Source organism: Anser anser (assembly GCF_964211835.1).
Source record: "Anser anser genome assembly, chromosome: Z".
Classification (NCBI taxonomy): domain Eukaryota; kingdom Metazoa; phylum Chordata; class Aves; order Anseriformes; family Anatidae; genus Anser; species Anser anser.
The window spans coordinates 76,736,462-76,754,573 of record NC_139723.1 but is presented as its reverse complement, the minus strand read 5'-3'; the positions used below and the strand labels follow the sequence as shown (position 1 = coordinate 76,754,573).

General features: G+C 46.6%; 1 protein-coding gene across 15 annotated transcripts in view; it reads right to left on the bottom strand.

Moving 5' to 3' along the window:
- PDZD2 (PDZ domain containing 2) overlaps nucleotides 1-18,112 on the bottom strand; it is a gene marked incomplete at its 5' end in the record, with an annotated part of 198,081 nt that overhangs the window by 66,070 nt on the left and 113,899 nt on the right. For 13 of the 15 annotated variants that reach the window (XM_083818841.1, XM_083818832.1, XM_083818843.1 and 10 more), the window contains one exon: nucleotides 1,866-2,268. In XM_083818841.1, coding sequence (XP_083674967.1) covers nucleotides 1,866-2,268 — 403 coding nt within the window. Of the gene's footprint in view, nucleotides 1-1,865; nucleotides 2,269-2,808; nucleotides 4,107-8,387; nucleotides 8,541-18,112 lie in introns of those variants that run through there. The other 2 variants (XM_083818835.1, XM_083818838.1) reach the window with 2 other exon arrangements.

Here is an 18,112-nt window from a genome sequence, read left to right as displayed (position 1 = left end):
TCAAATAGTTTTGAAAATTTTATTCACTGTCACTGTTCATCATTTAGTAAGAAACTGAATCAAGCCACTGATTACTATGATAGCAGCTCCCGCACAGATGTTAAAGTGATGGGCATCTGTAAGGTCCTCTCGTTTTTAAAAAGCAAAGTATGACCAAGGCATGCTACTCAGGCTCCAGCTATTCACATTTCTCCACACTCAGATATCAGGAAAACATAATTAATACTGACACATACAGAGGTCATATCTCTAAGCAAAACATTAGGGGAGGGGGAAAATTAAGAGGGGGAGAAACAGAGAATCAATTTTACTAAATGACTGTGCCTCCCAACAGGCTCCATGACAGACACAGCACAACCGAACAGATTATAGCTTTTACGTTTCCAGTGACTCAAATAAGCTTTTACATTTTACAAAGCCACCTTGTATGTGCTTTGCATTAAAAATGCATTTATTGCTCACATCAACACTTGTATGTTCTGAATTTAGTAATTTACTTCTCAGACCAAGATGGCTCAAAACATCAAGGTAACACTAGCATGAAATAGCTCTAGATGAAGAGTTTCATATATATATATATATGTATGCTTTTGACTTCATCAAAACAAACTCTGATCATCTTCATTTATAACATATGTTTAATTAGACATCTTCAGAACATATTCAGTAAGTTTCTACATGGACCAGAGCCCTCAAAATACCCAAGGACTGAATTTATTTATGAACTTTTAATGTTTTCTTTCAGAAAGGTTTTACAAACTGCAATTAGGAGGCTTTCAAAGACCATACACAAGCTCCTTCCACTCCTTGTTGCACCATGAAATCAAATGTGTCTAACTGATGGGAATAACAGGTTTTCTCAGTTATATTTCTTTAGGAACAGCACTTTTTAAAATTTGCTTTATCCCCTTCAATGTATTTTCAGTTAGTTTACGCTAACAATCACCATCACCCCGCACGAGTATTGGGGAGCACTAATTCAGAGGACACATTCAAATCAGTGCTTCCCTCAACAGACATCAGCAATGAGTTGTCCACTCACACTGCTGCATTACCAGCTTTGAAGTCTTAAAACCAAAAGCAGATGCTGCAGCAAGCCCCAAGCCTAATAGAGCAGCGTTCATCTGTTTATACTATCAGTGTCTCTGGAAAGATTGGCAGACAGCTCTTCTGGTGATAGATGCATACTGAAACCTGATCAAGGCTTGGGTTATTTTTCCCCATCCAGCAAAGCTGCAATTCTAGCCAAGCAAACCCCAAGATCTCCATTAGGATGAAGAGAGAAGCAATGAAAGCCCCAAGCCCACTGTCGTCCCAAACATTAACAAATCATCCATCTCATCAACCCAGAGCAAAATTCACAATAACTTTCATGTGGAATCCAAGCACTTTTCAAACAAGTTTTGTAACACGAATAATTGCACCATAGTCTGGTGCTGAATCCCTTACCCTTCAAAAAGGGGAGTTAAAGGGGAATTTCAATTCCATTTTTAACAGAAGCTTTAAGGCCTTGTCAAGCTCAGACATGAAGACCCAGAGGTCAAAATGACCATCTCCTCTCTGACACCTCCTGCCCCAGTGCCGTAAGGTCATTACTTTTTATTGTTCCATAAAAAGAAATCCAGAAGGCAACGCTGACAAGTCTGGAAAATAAGGACCTTTCCCTTCGTCACAGACAGAATGTGACAAAGATTCCACATAATTATTATCTAATTTTCAAACCCTCCTGCTCCTCCCAGGTTTTGTACCCTAAGCCTGCGGCTGAACGCCCCGACAGCTTGGGCTGCCACACAGAGGATGGTGCACCGAAATTCCCTTAATTCATCTGTATACCTGCTGCTTGCTTCTCCAGAAAACAAACCTACCTGGGCAGGCTGGTCACCAATGTCTGGCACGCCGCCATCCGACAGCCGGGACCGGCACTGTCCCCCTGTGCCGTGGAACGGCTCCTCCACGTGGCCTTCTGCTTCCGAGATCTCTGGCTGAGCGACCTCCACCTCCATCGGGGTGCAGTGCCCGTTCCCGTGCTCCGAGCCTGGCTTTTCTTTGCCGTCCTTGCCACCCGGCGTCCTGGTGATGACCCCAAACTTCCTGGTCCTTTTCCCATTTTGAGCGGCTCTGTCAGCGGGTTCAGGGCTGGGCTTGGCTTTGGGGTCGCAGCTGTTGCTGTTGTTGCCATTGGAGGGAGGAAGAGGGGCTTTGCGCTTGATGCGGCGCAACATGATCAGGTAGACGAAGCCGCCATTCCAGCACTGCTCGGCCAGGTAACTGCAAGGAAAGGGGTGCAGGAGGATTAGTGACACCTCGCCCCGCAGCGCCCGCATCCCGCCCGACACCACAACGCGCTGCACCCCGTGATGCTTGGGTATCTCAGGCTCTGCCCAGCCAGCTGCTGGCCCGGTGTGCAAATACATTGGGACACCTCGAGGCATCAGCAAAGGCCCCTTCTCCTTTCAGTATCAGGAATTAGCACCAACACACAGAGATTCGAGCACGGCTCCCAAACAGCCCCAGCAGCTGCTCCAGCTGATCCCACCGCAGCATAACCACGCAACTGGTAAATACCACCGAAGGGGTTCCTGCCACACCAGCCTCCAGATCCATGGCACAGAGACATGGAAAAGCGAGGCAAACAAGGCAAAGCAGAAAGCAGTTCCAGGGGGAGAGGGGAGGGGATTAAAATAAATAAATAAATTTTTTAAAAAAATTAAAAAGCAGGCAGGTTTCCTTTGTGCAGCAACCCATAGGGCATTTGCATCTCAAATGAGCCTCCTTAGTGAAACTAATCTTCTGCTTCAGCATACATACATGCTTTGAAGGCCTCAGGGTTAAAAATCAGCCACTGGGGTAAGCAGGCATAGAGCCAATGGCCTCAGTACAGCAACGCGTGGCACTCTATGGCGTCCCAGCTCCCACAGACAGGGATGGAAATACGGTGGGTTTCCTTTACAGCAAGCACACTCCAGTCAAAGCAAGAGCTAAGTCATCTCAGCTGCGCAAGAAGCAGCCACCAGGTGCCCGCATTAGAGCAAAGCATCCCCTCCCAAAGTCTTTGAACATGCCATGCCTTGGAGGAATTGACATTTCTACTTCAAAAAAATAGTCGGTGACCTTAAAGAAACTGCACCCATTGATGCAAAAGGGGAATCTAACCTCATGCCTCTTTTGGGAAAGCATGTACCTCAACCCAAATTCTTGAAATATTTGGGTTTTCAGCCAAGGGTGTAACCAACCAGGAGTACAAACAAGCTGGAATTTGTATTTAACAGGTTTGTATGTGCCCTTTCACTTTAATTTAGACCCAAAAACTCTATTGCCTTTCTCACTAGAGAAAGCGGCAAGAATTTCCCAGAGCATCAAATAATCCTCAGCTGCAGCTGCAATAAACTTTCCACTAACACGAAGCAGTTGGTGAGCCTACAGCTATCAGAGGAGATGAGAAACTAGGTGTGGAGTTAAAGCATAAAAGGTCCTAGGAGAAAATAACACAGCATTTGTGGCTGAGAAAAAGAAGGAGAGACTCAGGAGTCTTCCACCTTTTTTTTTTTCCTACCTGTTTCTTGTAGGCTGATTTTTCTCCTTCCCTTTCTTAAAAGTTGTTTGGCCTTAAGTACAACCCTTCAAAGTTATTCCTGCATAGAGGTGACTTATGGCAAAACAGGAAAAGCAGCTATGATAACCCCTGAAGCAAACTTCTTCACAGACGGGTGAAGAAAGCTCTCTCAATTACTCAAAGTAATCTGGACCAGCCTGGCAGTGGCTGAAAATAACACACGATGGGTGTGTTTTTGTCCACAGACATTAGCTTCTAGTTTCAGTCCACTCCTTCCCAAAGCATAGATATCCCCCCCAGACAACATCACCATTCAAATTGCTTATATTTAATTAGGAAGTCTGATGTCCAAATGAATATGGCAACTATATAACCTTAAAAACAGCCCTGGAGCGAGAGATTTGAAGGATGAGTAAGGTTGCCTGTGCCAGATTCCCCTAATGAATATGGACCGGACCCCCACACCCTGGACAATCCACTCAGACAAATCTTTTATTGAAAATAAATAAATAAAATTAAGAATATTTCAATAAAATCCCAAACCCGTTTTCCTCCAAACTGTCTCAAAGCAGACAGCCGTGGAGCCTCTGCAGCTGGGTCAGCTGTCTGGGTGGCCACAAAGTGACACACGGCTCAGCGAGGTGGCCAGGGCGGGCAGGACCTGAAGGGCTCACTGAACAAATTCCAGAACTAAGATGGAAGCAGTTTTGATTACCAATTTAAAAGAAAAATTCTTTTAATCAACAGAAGAGGGACCATTTTGTTCCAGAAACAATACGGGCTGCCTGTTTTTCACATTTATCTTTCAACTCAAATTTCAAGGCAGCCAGTAAAGTTGATTAAAATTCATGACTTTTGCTTGCAGCAATACCACTGCACTCTGATCCATCACACACAATCCTGATAGCACTGCTGCTCCTGGCACTCGGAAAGAGAAAAGCAGCTCCTCTTCCAGTAGCCCTGTGTCTTGCAGGGGCGCTGCCCAGCCTGGTTTGGGCAGGGTTGTTTCTGACAGACTTGTTTCCGTGCAGGTGCACCGACGTGGGGGGGGGCATAAAACACTGATCTCTATCTCTAAACTAATCGCTGCTCTATTTTTGAGTGCCAGGAACCAAGTGCATGCATTAATCAGCTACTTGGTTTAGGAACCAAGAATACCTGGTTTGGGAACCAAGTGGAACAAGGGGGAACTTAGCGTATGTCCCAAATACAGTAATTTTACAGAGGAAAAAAATAATGTACTGTTTCATCTCCACTTGTGGCACATTTATTCTGTTCATAAAACGTAAAGTTATGAGAAGAGAAGAAAGAAGGTTGTTTTTTTTCCCCCCTCTATCCACTGTCCACAGAAACTCATGCCTACACTTTGGAGCAGGGCTCGCAGCAAGCGGTAATGGATGCAGCTGCGCTGAAGTCAGCAGGGCCGAGCTGATTTACTCCATATGTCGAGATGGCCTACATGTTCCAGGCATGCAGCCTGTAGTAACTCATGGTTTTATGTCTTCTTGAGTGCTTCTCGGCAGTTCAAAGCACACAATACATTTCCATGAAGGAAAAGAAATGTCTTCCCTGGGTCAGGGAGCAATTACCTCTGAGTGTCAGTATGGGATCACATACACCAGACGGTGTCCGGTATTTCCGGACAGGGTAAATCCAGCTGCTGCAAGGACAGGTACCAGTGATGCAATACGGGGCATCATTACCCTAGACCTCGTTTCAAACCAAACACCAGGCACCTCGTGTTGGAAAACCAGCACTGGTGAAACACCGCACTCATATTACAAGACAAGGAATTTGTGGTCATTTTTTGTCTTGCCCTCCCTCCCTAGGCAGGGCTGTTAAAGGTGGCTCAGGCTCCTTGGTTAAGTTCTGCTAAATACACACTGCCTACTTCGCTGGCTTCCTTTTCCTTTTGCCACTTCTTTCCCTATTTAAGAAAGAAACCAGAAAACCCCACGGAAGCCCAGCAGGCTCTCAGCGCAGGACAAAAGACAGGAAGGGCTGTATTAAACAAGCGAGAACCTGCAGATTCTTAATTACTTTCTATCAATCCAGGAGCATCCTGTGCCAGAAGGGAATTAAGAGATGGATTCAATAAAATGTACCTCTACAGCCTCTAGACTGCAGAAAACCACACGAGCTATACAGGATCCCAAATTCCACTTCTCAAGGGGTTTAACATGCACAAAGCAGAAGTGCCCTTTTTTTTTTTTTTGGTCCCTGCAGAGCATCCACAGAGATTTTAACAATCTATGCACCAAAGGAGTTTTCAGCAGGGCAGGATCAGAGCTGATACGTGGCTCTAAGCTGTGCGTATGTGGCTCTTGGCACAGGGCATGAGCTGCTGCCTCCAAGTTTTTGGCTATTCTGAATGTGGTCTTCAGCTTGGACAGAGAAGGTGAATGGAGCAAAAAAAAAAGTCTCTTTAGTGCTGCTTCCATTGATCCAATTTATTGAAAAGGAACTGCAAATCACAACAGATTTTTAACTTCCTCTTCCCTGTTTGGTAGGGGATGTAGTTAGGACTTGGAGAGAGCCCTGCATTGTGTACACTAGCGAAAAACCCTGGGCAGCTATTCCTAGTGCCAGTGGCTGACTACCCGTAACAAAATCTGATTTTAAGAACACAAGAGATTTTACTAGCTGGTAATACATCAGTTGATATTAGATCCCAAAGCAAAACATTTTACCAACAAAACACCCACCTGTGCTGTCTCTATTTACCAGTCTCTGCACAAGGCAGCGCCAAGACCCCTCGGCACAGGTGGGGAACCCAGTTTACCTATGCAAAAGGGGCTGCTCTCATCCTAGGAAACGTATCCTGCATCCCTTACATATGATGGAAATCCATTGTGGTCCAGTCTGCATCATTTACAACAACTTTAAAACCTCTTTCCACAGTGCATTTTAGTGGCAGGACATTTCCCCGGCACACATCAGCATTGCCCGATCATGCCAGTATGCTTTGTGCCTGCATGCTGAGGTCTCGAGCCCCACGCAATAACTGGTGCCCAGGGCAGGAATGCCACAGCTTTGTGGGGTGAGGCAAGGAGAGGCTCCGTGCCCTCTGCAATGATGAACAACTGCAGCAAAAACACCTGTTCAGGACAGTCACAGGACAGGCTAGGTACACTTTTGGAGGGAAAAAAAACAACGTATATATATACACATAGATGTGGGGAAGCCCCGTCCCAATCAGACAGGAAACCATCAAAAACCACAAAAACAACCAAGCCACGAGGGTGATCCCGGACCCTGGAGGGGATGACAAGCATTGAACCTCGGTATTTCTGCTGCGGTGTCTTCTCCCCAAGCAAAGGAGACATCACGGAAACGTCATTTTGGAAACATTTCCCATTCACACGCTCAGAAGGAATGGGCACCCAGCTGCTTCTGCTGCTTTCATCCCACTCTGGCCCCATCTCTGCTAAAACCTCAGCCTGTATAAAATGCCACCCTTAAGCAGCAGGGCAGACTTGCTCTTCTCCGCAGGAGAGAAACCATGATAATGTTAACAATCTTGAAAACTAGTGAAAAATCATTTCACACTTTAAACACTGCTGTAAAGTTCCCTTTGGCAAAGCTCAACCACAGGTTAGAAAATGCAACTGGTGGCTGGAATCAAGGGGCACTTACTGCTTCTCTTCCATCTGAGCTACTAAAGGACATCCGTCTCCTTCGGAGACCATTTCAGTTACACAGACAAATCCCATTTCTCCCCTACACCGAGCTGATCACTGCAGTCACACAAACTGGTAAGCTAGCTAAGTGCATTCCAAGTTTCTTGGCACGTGTGTGAAGTGTCAGACTCGGAAATGGTATTCTAGGGTAAAGTGAGTCATTTTTTCATTTTTATACATACGAGTGTGTGTGTGCAAATATAAGATTTACAGACTTGACGAGAGCATGCTGCGACAAACTCTGTCACATCCCTTCTCACTTGAGCAAATATAGACGGTCACACTGAACTACAGAAAAAAAACAAAGTAGGCTTAGCAGCCGTAAGAAAACATCTGGAACCACTTTAAGGCCAGAAATACTGAAGAAGTATGTTTATTTTACACTAATAATACTATTTAGCATTTCTACAGAACTTTTCATCCCCATAGATCAGAAAATACAGTGGAAACAACATCCACAGAGCATCACTGACACCCCAACAGCCAACCCACAGCACAGCTCACCAGGACACAGAGGAGGAATTCCAGCCCAGCCGACCGCTCTCCGAGTCCCTGCCTGGGGACCTGTGATGTCCTTAGCAGGACGGACAGACCACTAATTTTTATACTCTCCTCTGAAAGACTCTGGCATGGTAAAACATCTTGAAACCCCAATCTTCTCCAAGCTGGAAGGATGAAGAGCAGAGCAGATCCCTGCAGAACTGAAGCCTCCAGCCCCAAGGGGGATTTAAAAGCTAAAATTAACAAACCCTCTCTCCATGACACAGGCAAACGAGCTAACTTGCTTTTCAGGTAAGTCAGGGCAAATTAATGACTAATAGATAGTGACTGATCGAAGGGCAAGTGGCTCCCCTCACCTTAGTGCTGTCACCATGCAAGAAAACCCAGCCCGTTGAGGGCAAATTTTGGCAAATACCAGGGGACACTTTACAGGCTTCCCCATCTTTGAGCAGGGTTCAAGCCTGCATTAACACACGCAGCCAAAGCTGATGACCAAGCTCCAAAAGCCCAGGCAAACCTTGCTGCAACCAAGCCTGCGAGAGGTCTCACATCGGGGCTGGGGCACGTCCCGGGGGGCTGCAGGGACCGGGACCGCCTGCTACCACCTTCCCACCCACCTCCCCTGAGGACGCTGCTCTCCGTCCACAACTCACCTCAGTAGAAACCGACGGCGTTTGTAAACACAGCTGCTATTTTAACACACTCTTGCAGGCGCTCTTGCAGCTATGGGAGCCAGGAAGGAGCCAGGCAGCGCTCAAGCCAGCGTCTCACCGCCGACAAGCCCTGTCCTGTCCTGGGCTCTGCGGGCGATGGCACACACGAGGGACGTGATGTTCTCTACCTGCCTTAATAAGCAGGGGGAAAGGCAGAAACGGCATGGGAAAAGTCACTCATGGAGCCGAGAGATGTAAAAACATCCAGGGAGTGCATTCAAACAGCCCGGGGTGCGCAGCAGGGCTCCCACCTCCCTTAGGAGGACAAGCAGCTCCCAGCCCTCGGCTCGTGGCCAGGGTTAGGCAGCACCTCCCAGAGCCTCACCTCAGTGGCAGCTCTCTAAGGTATGCTGGGTTTTGTGTGTGGTTTTTTTTGTTTTTGTTTTTAAACTCAGCATAGCTAAAGTGTTGGCTTTCTGTTGTGTTTGCGTTCTTTTACTTCATCTATGGCATAGTTTTGACTATTAAATATAAAGCAAGGAATGCAACAAGACTTACTGAAACCTTGAAGGGAAAGCTAATTTGGAAGTTAAATCTAAGAGGTATTTTTCTGTGGCCTTTTATAAGCCAGTATAATCATGTTTGGTGCTGATTAGACCCAATCCTTCCCCTGGATTAAGACTGCTGGTAACCTCGAGCATCACACTGCATTCATGCTCATCTTGGAGGTGTCTGAGCTGCCCTCAGGCTGGCTGCTGTCGGGACGGACACCACCACCCCACAAACTCAGAGAAGCAACAGTATCAGCAAATGCACGGGTCAAGGTCTGCTCTTCATTGCTCAGCAGGGAAACCAAAGCAATAAGAATTTAAGACCAACCGGAACAAACATTCAAAGCCTGTGACAGCCCCTGCCAGCCTTGCCAGGGGCCCCAGGCAAGATCTCTTTGCCCAGGCTCGCCGTGAAATCCCCAGCTCTGGGAAGACGTGAAGAGGGAGCAGAGGGCTGCTGCTGTGTTTCCACAGACTCACTGCCTACTTGTGGCTTTCACTGGAGGATAAGACTCAGTTCAGCCTTGCGACATGGGACTATGACTAAAGGCTGGTGAGACATCTCACTCTGCCTGGTATCGATGCCGTGATGTGGCTTGGAATTTGGGAGAACTCAATTCCTCTTTACCCTGCTGCTCTACAGATCCCTTGCAGCACTCCATGCAAGCCTTTCCATGAAAAAAAAAAAAAAACAGGGCCAACAGCACATCTTACCCCACAGAGTTACTGCAAGGTCTAGGGCGGCGAAGCCACGGCATTACAGTTTCACAAACACCTTAAATCCGCAATCAGCCAACACCAAACATCGCAGCTTTCCTCCCACCCCATATCCTGTTTGGCTGCCGGCACAACCATTTGGGCAACCGTACAAATGAACCCGATGAGGGAACCAATCCAGCTTTAAATTAACCCAGCCCAAAGCAAACACCCAAAACCTCACACCTCCAGACAGGGAGCTCTAACCCAGCCCGACCCAGCTCCCAGCAGTAAGCACTCCTGCACGGGCTGGGGCAGGAAAGCAAGAGGCTGGTGGAGCTATGCAGGCTCCGGATAGAAGTACTGGCTCGCTCCAGCTGAGCAGCCAAATACCTTTGGTTTCTAAAATTAAAAGGCCAGGCATGCTCCCCACAGACAGCAGAGCCCAGCTAAATCACATCCACATCACAGGTGTGGAAAGGAGAGAGGTTAAATCATTGCAATGGTGCTAGCACAGAGCAAAAGCATGGTTTTGCCCTGCATGTTGTAAAGATGCCTCAGAAGCACAACCAGGGCTTTTGGAGAGCTGTGAGCAAAGCAGGGACCTCCAGAACAGCCAGCACATGGATGAAGGACACAGGTGGCCATAGTGAGCCTCTCCCCCTTCCCAGCACCAACATCCAAAGAGCTGCACAGCCCCTTTGCACCTAGAAACACCTCCCCGAGCTCTGACAGACATCCTCAACCTAACAGATCATGCAATTGCAGTCATCTGTCCCCAGTGAATAACACAAAACCCTCTGGGATTTGCTGATCTATTGGCTCTGCTAGCAGAACAGAGGAGTGACGTTGCATTTAGGCTGCAGAGATTTTTGGACTCAAGCTTTACAAAGGAGCTGATCCTACTAAACACACAACTCCCACAATTGCATCTGAGAGTCCCAAGAGACAGAAAAGCGCACAGTGCTTTTAGGGTTTGAGTCCTAGAGACAGGATAATGAGGATTAAGCTGACAAATTCTATTTTTTCTTTGGTTGGTGTCAGAGAGTACAAGCAGAAGTGGTCCAACTCAGTCCAACCATCATGGCACTGAATGCTCCAATTTGTTAGTTCACAGCTCTCCTGCAAATGCACATTTAGCTAGACACATCGCCTTGTTCACAAACATCATTTCCAGTTACGAGAAAACTGAGCAATTTAACACTTTCAGCAAGAGGGCATAAACTCAGACTCCTATTGTAACCCTGTAACACAGGGGTGAATGCGTGCAGTCATCCCCTTAAATCCGTATCCAAATACAAGTGCTGTCACCAGCACAGAAGGTTTCTCCTTGCCCTGCTTTCACCAAATACATTTATTTTCCAGAATGTCTTGATTTGGGTTTGCCTGTCCTCCTCAGGCAATGCTTTACCAGACTCTGATGTGGCATGGGGCAGCCTTGCATTATATTATTCTACAGCCTTGTCACTGTGGAACGGACAGAGGAAAAAAAAATGGCCAAAAACTGCAAAGCAAGGGAATTATTTAATCTGTAGAGCGCCTGTTAACCCCTTTCCCTCCCAACACCTCCATGATCAAGGGCTATCATCAATAAGGTTTCTCTACTGCTCAATTCAGCACATGCCAATGAACTTCGGAAGCAAATCTCATGTTCCCTGTTCCTGTGCAGAGCTGGGCACTCTCCAAGCTCCCACCAGGTTCTTCTCGGGTGAACTTCAAGCAGCACATACATGCCAGGAGCACGCTCCCTGCACTCCTGCTGCCATGCTCCAGATGATGCCCATCTGCGTCCAGCCCATGGGACCACAGCTGAGCTAACCCTAAAGCAACCCCAAAACCAACCACGATGTGGAGGTCAGCTCTAGCACAACACTTTCATCCTACAGACCCACTCTCTTTTGGGCTACATCCTGCTTAGCACAGACACTGGGTAATTGCTCCAGGCCTCTAACCACTACTAGAGTATTCTCTAATGTATTAATCCAAGGGAAGTTTGCAAAGACCGGGGCTATCGTCTAATTAGGTCCATGCATGATTTTCTGCTTCACGAGAAGCACAAGGACCCAGCCAGACAAGACTTGTTTGCAGAGCACGCTGAGCACACACACTGGAATACAAATAAATCCTTGCTTACTTTTTGCAGTAGTTGCAGTAAGTTACAGGGCAGCACCCAAAGTGTTGGCACTACTGCTGTTAATCGCGGAGAGGCAGGTTTTTGTCGTTAGCTCAGATATTCAACTTTTTTTTATTTACTTTTTTAAAACAATACTTCTGAATTAGAAAACAAATCTCAGATATGTTAGCGATGAGGCACTGGAACTTTGACTTTCAAAACAAGAGAATATGTCAATAACGATTTGACTTTATTCCAGATCAATTTTCACACTGTTTATTTTTAAAGTCTTCAATCTTGCATGGCAGTCGCCTTCCTTTTCTGCTGCATTCCTCCCGAGGTGGAAGACTTGCTCCAGATCTGAAGCCGCAAACAAGTTCACATTTGCAAAGTAAATCACCAAACTGAAAAGCGTACACGCCTCACATTAAGAAACAAGGAAGGGGTCAAAGGCCACCCACATGTGTACAACATTCACGCAGATCACAGCACTTCTCCTGCTTCATCCTGAGTGCCCAGATCTCGCTGATGCAATTCACCCCTTGCCACCCTATTTCCAGGGCTCTCCACCTTTCTTCCGTGCTACTTTAGGATCAGCCCCCTTTAAAACAACTGCTTCTACGTCTTGCTAATCATCCAGCCCACACCTTCCCCTCTTCCTCCCTGCAAATACAGCTCCTGGTTTCCATTCTCATCAGGCAGCAATGAGAATGCTGAGAGAAAGGGTTTGTACTCAAAACCTGCTGTGCGCAGGATCCCTGCCCTGAACGCAGCCCTTGCTGCCTCTCCTCCCTAGCTGAGAGCTGCTGAGATGTGGAGAGCCCTTCACCTCCATCCCCATTCACACCCAAGCTATTCCAGTGCTGTGAGGTCACCCCTTTGGGATAAAGCTTCCTATTTTTCCCTATGCAGGAGTTATCACAATTGCCCAAAAGGGAGGAGAAAAAGCACACATCCCACTGAAAGAGCTTTTATGCCAGCAGGAAAGTTTTGCAATATTTTAAATGAAAAAAAAAAAAAATCTGCAACATTGTTTTGGCAAACCACATTCTTTAGGTTTCAACATTAGCTGTAATTCCCAAAGTACCTCTTTCCACTGAGCAGTGAAGGTTTTAGATGTCTGTGAGCAATGAAAGGGAGAGGCAGAAAATTTAATCAAGTCTATTTTGCAGCAGGAAGCGGGATGCTGGGGCAGAAGAGACTTTCAAGGCTTTTGCTTGAGCTTCCGAGACGATCCCTATAAACAGGGAGAGGCCAAGCTTCAAATAACCCCATGCTGGCTTGGGGCAGATATGGATGGATCAAATTCACGACTTATGTACTTGTAGAGGCCAATTTTGGCAACAAGGGCTATTTGCCTCCAAAAGACCACTCCGTTTTTTGTGTTTTCCAGGATTTGTCACGATACTGGAAGTGGTAACTACTTCATCAGCTGCTGCCTCCTTCCCAAGGGGGGCTGGTGCCTGGCATTCAGCATCCCCACATCATCTTGTTTGACCACAAAACTCAAGAAGGCAGAAGCACGTACTTGAGGTGAGAAATTCAGCTTTCTACTAAAAGCCAAAAAAGGAAACCCTAACCCTGTGTTAGTGCAGGGGAAAAGCCTGGAAGTATGACCTGACCAGATGCTAAAAAAAAATTTTTTAAAGGGAAAAAGAGCCTGAACTCACACACACAGACGTGCACATGGACTGCACTTGACCAAGCATGGTCCCCCCATCCCGCGAGGCCATCAACACTTCCCTTAATTCACAGCCGCTTTTGCAAAGGACATTTTTGTCTTTTGAGGACCATCGCCTGCGGGGACGGCTGGTTTATTTAGCTATTTAACATCGCTACTTTGTTCTTGGCTGTGACAACAGGCTGTGCACACAGTAAATCCCAGGGATGAATGGCTTTCATCCCTGCCGATGCGGCTGCTGAGCTGTGCTTCCTCTGCTTGCTGCGACAGGTCCCCGGCTACAAGGCAGCTCCCCCTGGCTCAGCAGCTTCCCTCCACAGCACCAAGCCCTTCCTCTCCTGCTGCCCAAACGCAGCTTTGGTATTCCTGACATCCAGCCAGAATAAAGGGCTCGCCCTCTCTACAGCAAGAGAACTGTGTTTGCATTCATTAGGTTTTGCAGTTCCCTGTGAGCACAAGCATCTCCCATCGGAGCTCCCTGGCTGGGGTTATTTTTGCCCAGATGAGCACATGGCTCTGAATTCAAGCACTTCAGCCACCGGTGCATGGCCCTGCAGCTCCCTGCATCCCCAGACAGAGCCTGGATGTGAAAGACACCAAGGCTGGCACCAACCCTGGCTGAGTCGATCACCCCAGCCCAGGGGACACCTGGGGTGTCACCCCTCAACACACCTCGCACGCAAGCCCAATACAGGAGCCACAGCCAGGAGACAGCAGCAAAAGAGTTTGCAGAGGCAGGAGCTGGGCGATGCCAGATATACATGTGCCTCTCTGCAGCATGCCTGCCTCTTGGATGCTCGCATTAAAAAAAATCAGCTTCTAATTACATCCTCACTTTCTGTTTTCACCGCAGCGAGTTTGCACAAGGCCAAAAGAGAGAGAAGAATTAACGAACACGCATGGCAGCAGCCATAAACATTTCCTAACTTTCACTCTGTTGTGCAACACAAGATGGAGACATGCCCTCCTTGGAGGGCCAATAGATTACTGCTTGCAGATGATTTTAACTTGTCAACCACTGCAGAGAAGTTTTACTGGATTTAAACACAGACTTCCCAGAGTGCTGTAAGCACTCTGCCAGCTACAAAGCACCCCTCCAAAACCGGGGCCTTTTGGTCGATTCAGGGAAAACACCTCCCGGAGCAAAGCAGAGCACGGTGCGGAAAAGACGCGGGCAACCAGCTTCCCTGCCCCGGGGCTAGGAAGCACATTTGTGCTGATGGGGCCCACAGGGCTGAACGTTTATTTTAATTTATTTTAGGTTATTTCTCCAGCTTTGGCATGAGGCAGAGCAGCACCACGTCACAAGAAATCCCCTGCAAACCTTCTGATGATTTTCATCTATTATTCACTTACCACAAATCCTTGCCATTAACAAACTGTACTAAGGGAATCAGAACTTTCAAAGCCACAAATCTCCTAATAACTGCGGCCCCTTTATGCATGCTTCAGGATTAGCCATGTCATCTGGTTAGCAACTCAAAGCTGCTCTTCATTATTGGATTGAACCTGCCTGCAAACAGTGAAGAGATTGATAATACTGCCACCGACTTCAATGGTGCAGGAGCATTCATTACACGGCGTCCTCCTCCCGGACACATCAAGCCCAGTGGCACAAATTTATGCTGTGCTACTGTGCCAAAGACCCAGAAACCTCCCTCGAGCACATTAGCAGCAGCCTTAGCAGACAGTGCTTGAGTAAACTTGACTGCAAGCGCCGAGCATATATCAGCGTGCTCAGGCTTCACATTGGCTCCTAGCATGCAAAGTGAAGGCAGCTTTACACCTATCTGCTCTCGAAATTAAGAGTGCCTTTAGTTGCTTTGAAAAAATAAGAGCTTATTTAGTCAGTGCATCGGCTTCTTCAAAGAGTCTGCAAACTAATTAGCCACACTGAGTTACTATTAAAATACAGAGCTTACATGAAATACTCTTGACGATAAGAGAGCTGATGCCTTGGTACTAAAGCTATAGAATTAGCACAAACTGTTCATCAGATGCATTTTCCTATAGGCTCCAAATTATATTTCAAACAGTATTTTCCTTTCCCACAGCGGATGTGGAAATTCACTCACTTTGTTTGCTAGTTCAAAGCAATAATATTTTTTAGCCCATGTGCAGACTGAGAGTTTGAATATTCAACAGTGAGAGCATGAGGGGATGGAAGACACACACGCACACCAGAAGATGCTGAAAACAAACAGAAGCTGAAATTAAAAAAAAAAAAGGTAAGAAACAGTTGCTGTACTACAAAAGAGCCGTGCAGCTGTTGCAGATCAACTTTTATAGGACAGGGGGTTTGTTTAAATTAATGCATACTAGCCAGAGGCAAACCCTCCCGTGTAGATGCAGATAGGCTCTCAAGGAAACCAAACTTTACAAACCCCACAAGATATGCAAAGCCCAGAGACGCACACTGCAAGCCTCACAGATTTTAATTCCAAGAGTTTCTGCCCATCCCTGCTTCTTACAGAGCAGGTTTATTTGGCAGATAAGCCTTTGCTACTTAAATAATAATAAAAAGCTTCACAAGAAAAGACATTTCCTTTCCCCTTTCGACTTTTGCTCCTCCAGTCCAGCTGCAGCTTACAGGCTGACCTACAGCAGAGAAGAGCAGGTACACATCTGAGCACTCTGAGCCGTGCTCACTCCCCTCCAGGTCAGGTCCCTCTCCTGCTGCAGTACCCACAGGGCCACCAGTGGTGGCAGAAGCCCCATGCAGGGCATCGCCACCTCCTGCTCCAAAGGTGTTTGAAACCACAGCTCTGAACGCTGGGACAGGACCTGACAGCAGCTGTGGGGAAAATAACACTTGCATCTTAACAAGGGGACTCTAAAAATTCCCATTACACATCATCACAACTACTCCATTACCAGCTTATAACATGCTATTTACCTAATTTCCTTCCCTCCCCCTTTGCTAAACTTTCACTGAAAGTATTGATTGGACTTGTCAGCATGTTCTCACATTAAGACTGAATTCAATTAAACCAACAAGATAGCAGGTATTGGATCTGCTTATAAATAACAAGTAGCAACACGCACATGCTGTCAGTGTAACCAGAAGCAAGGATGCTACGTAACGCATTTTCTAACTACTACCTGTACACAAAAAAAGCCAGAAGCAGACTTTAACTAGCAACTGCCTGCAAGTATCAGGACAGCAGCAGTGCACAACTACTGCATTTTATTTCACACGCTGGATCAGAGTTTAATCTGAGCAGCAGCCACATAAATCCGGAGGGGCTCTATTAAAAACAAGTACAGTGACTCAACCCACGTAGAGAAGCACAAATTCAGTCTGAGCATCTGTATATTCCTTAAGAAAGCCTTTTGTTTAGCAACAAAATGTTTTTTGTTGGACAAGCTGGGGGGATGGATCACATTTCTGTCACAGGACATTTCTGCTCCTCTAGCAATGCAAAAGGGCGTTAGCCCATTTGCAATGCCAGAGAAATATTAGCTGTAAATGTGTGCGCCAAGCAACTCTGCCATGGGCTTTTCAACGTAGCGCTATTTTCAATCTTCCCAAAACAGCCACAGCCACCCACCATATGCTAGAGCAGCCCTAAGGCTATTCCAGCCCACTGAAGTCCAAAAACTCCAGCAGCAAGATCTCACCACCCCACTCCCTCCCCACCGAAAGCAAGGGACACTTTGCCACCTGCCTCAAAGGTCCAGGATTTCCTTTCCAGAGTGCAGGGATGGCTCCAAGCCACCTTAGGGAAGCCCTGCCAAGAGGAGAGCGCAGCCTTTTTTTGGGCATGCTCTGCCATTCACTGGGAGGGAGGCACAAGCCTGTCCAGGACTGGGCCTATCAGCCCCAGCACCCAGCACAGCAGCAGCTGCCCCAGGGACTTCTAGTTTCCATTCCTCACCACCTAAATACCATCCTTCTGCAACAAAGTGGCTTTTTTTTTTTTTTAATCCAAAATTAAATCAATTCATCACAGTAGTAACTTCATTACAGACAGAAATATTTCTCCCCTTCCTCCACCCCCCAAAAAAACCCACCTACCTTGCGTTCAAAGATAAAGCCAACTCATGGATCCTATTTGCTGGTATTTCATCAAACGAGAAGCATCTCAACACACTGTCTCCATTTGCCGCACTCATGAAAGTCGCATGCACAGCAGATAATCTTAACAAATTGCCACAGAGCACAACAACACTTCAGCAGCCACACACACACCCAGAAACAAAAGACCCACATCCATCTTAATTGCCATCCCGTCCCATTTCCATGTTGATGGTGACCCCCCCCACCCTATTACCATTATGCATTAGGACTGAAGTATTAAAAACAAAACCAGAAAGACACCAAAGCCACAGGACATGCACCTGTTGATTCTCCCATTTTTATTTGGTCCTATCTTGACACCGGGGCACTCTTAACAGCTTCATATGTTGCATGCAAAACCTTAAAATTAGCCTGCTACAACCTTTACTCTGAAATATGGTAGCACTTATTCTCCCACAAACTTTTTTTTGGCTGAGAAATTTGCTCTCACATGGATCAAATACAGAAATATATACACATACAGATACATATGCATAAACACTACTCATATGGATGCCATACAAGTACCATATGTTTTATGCATTGGACAGAGATGAGGTCATAAACATGACTGAGATACTACAGCACCCACACATACGTAACATATATTAGAAACACACACTA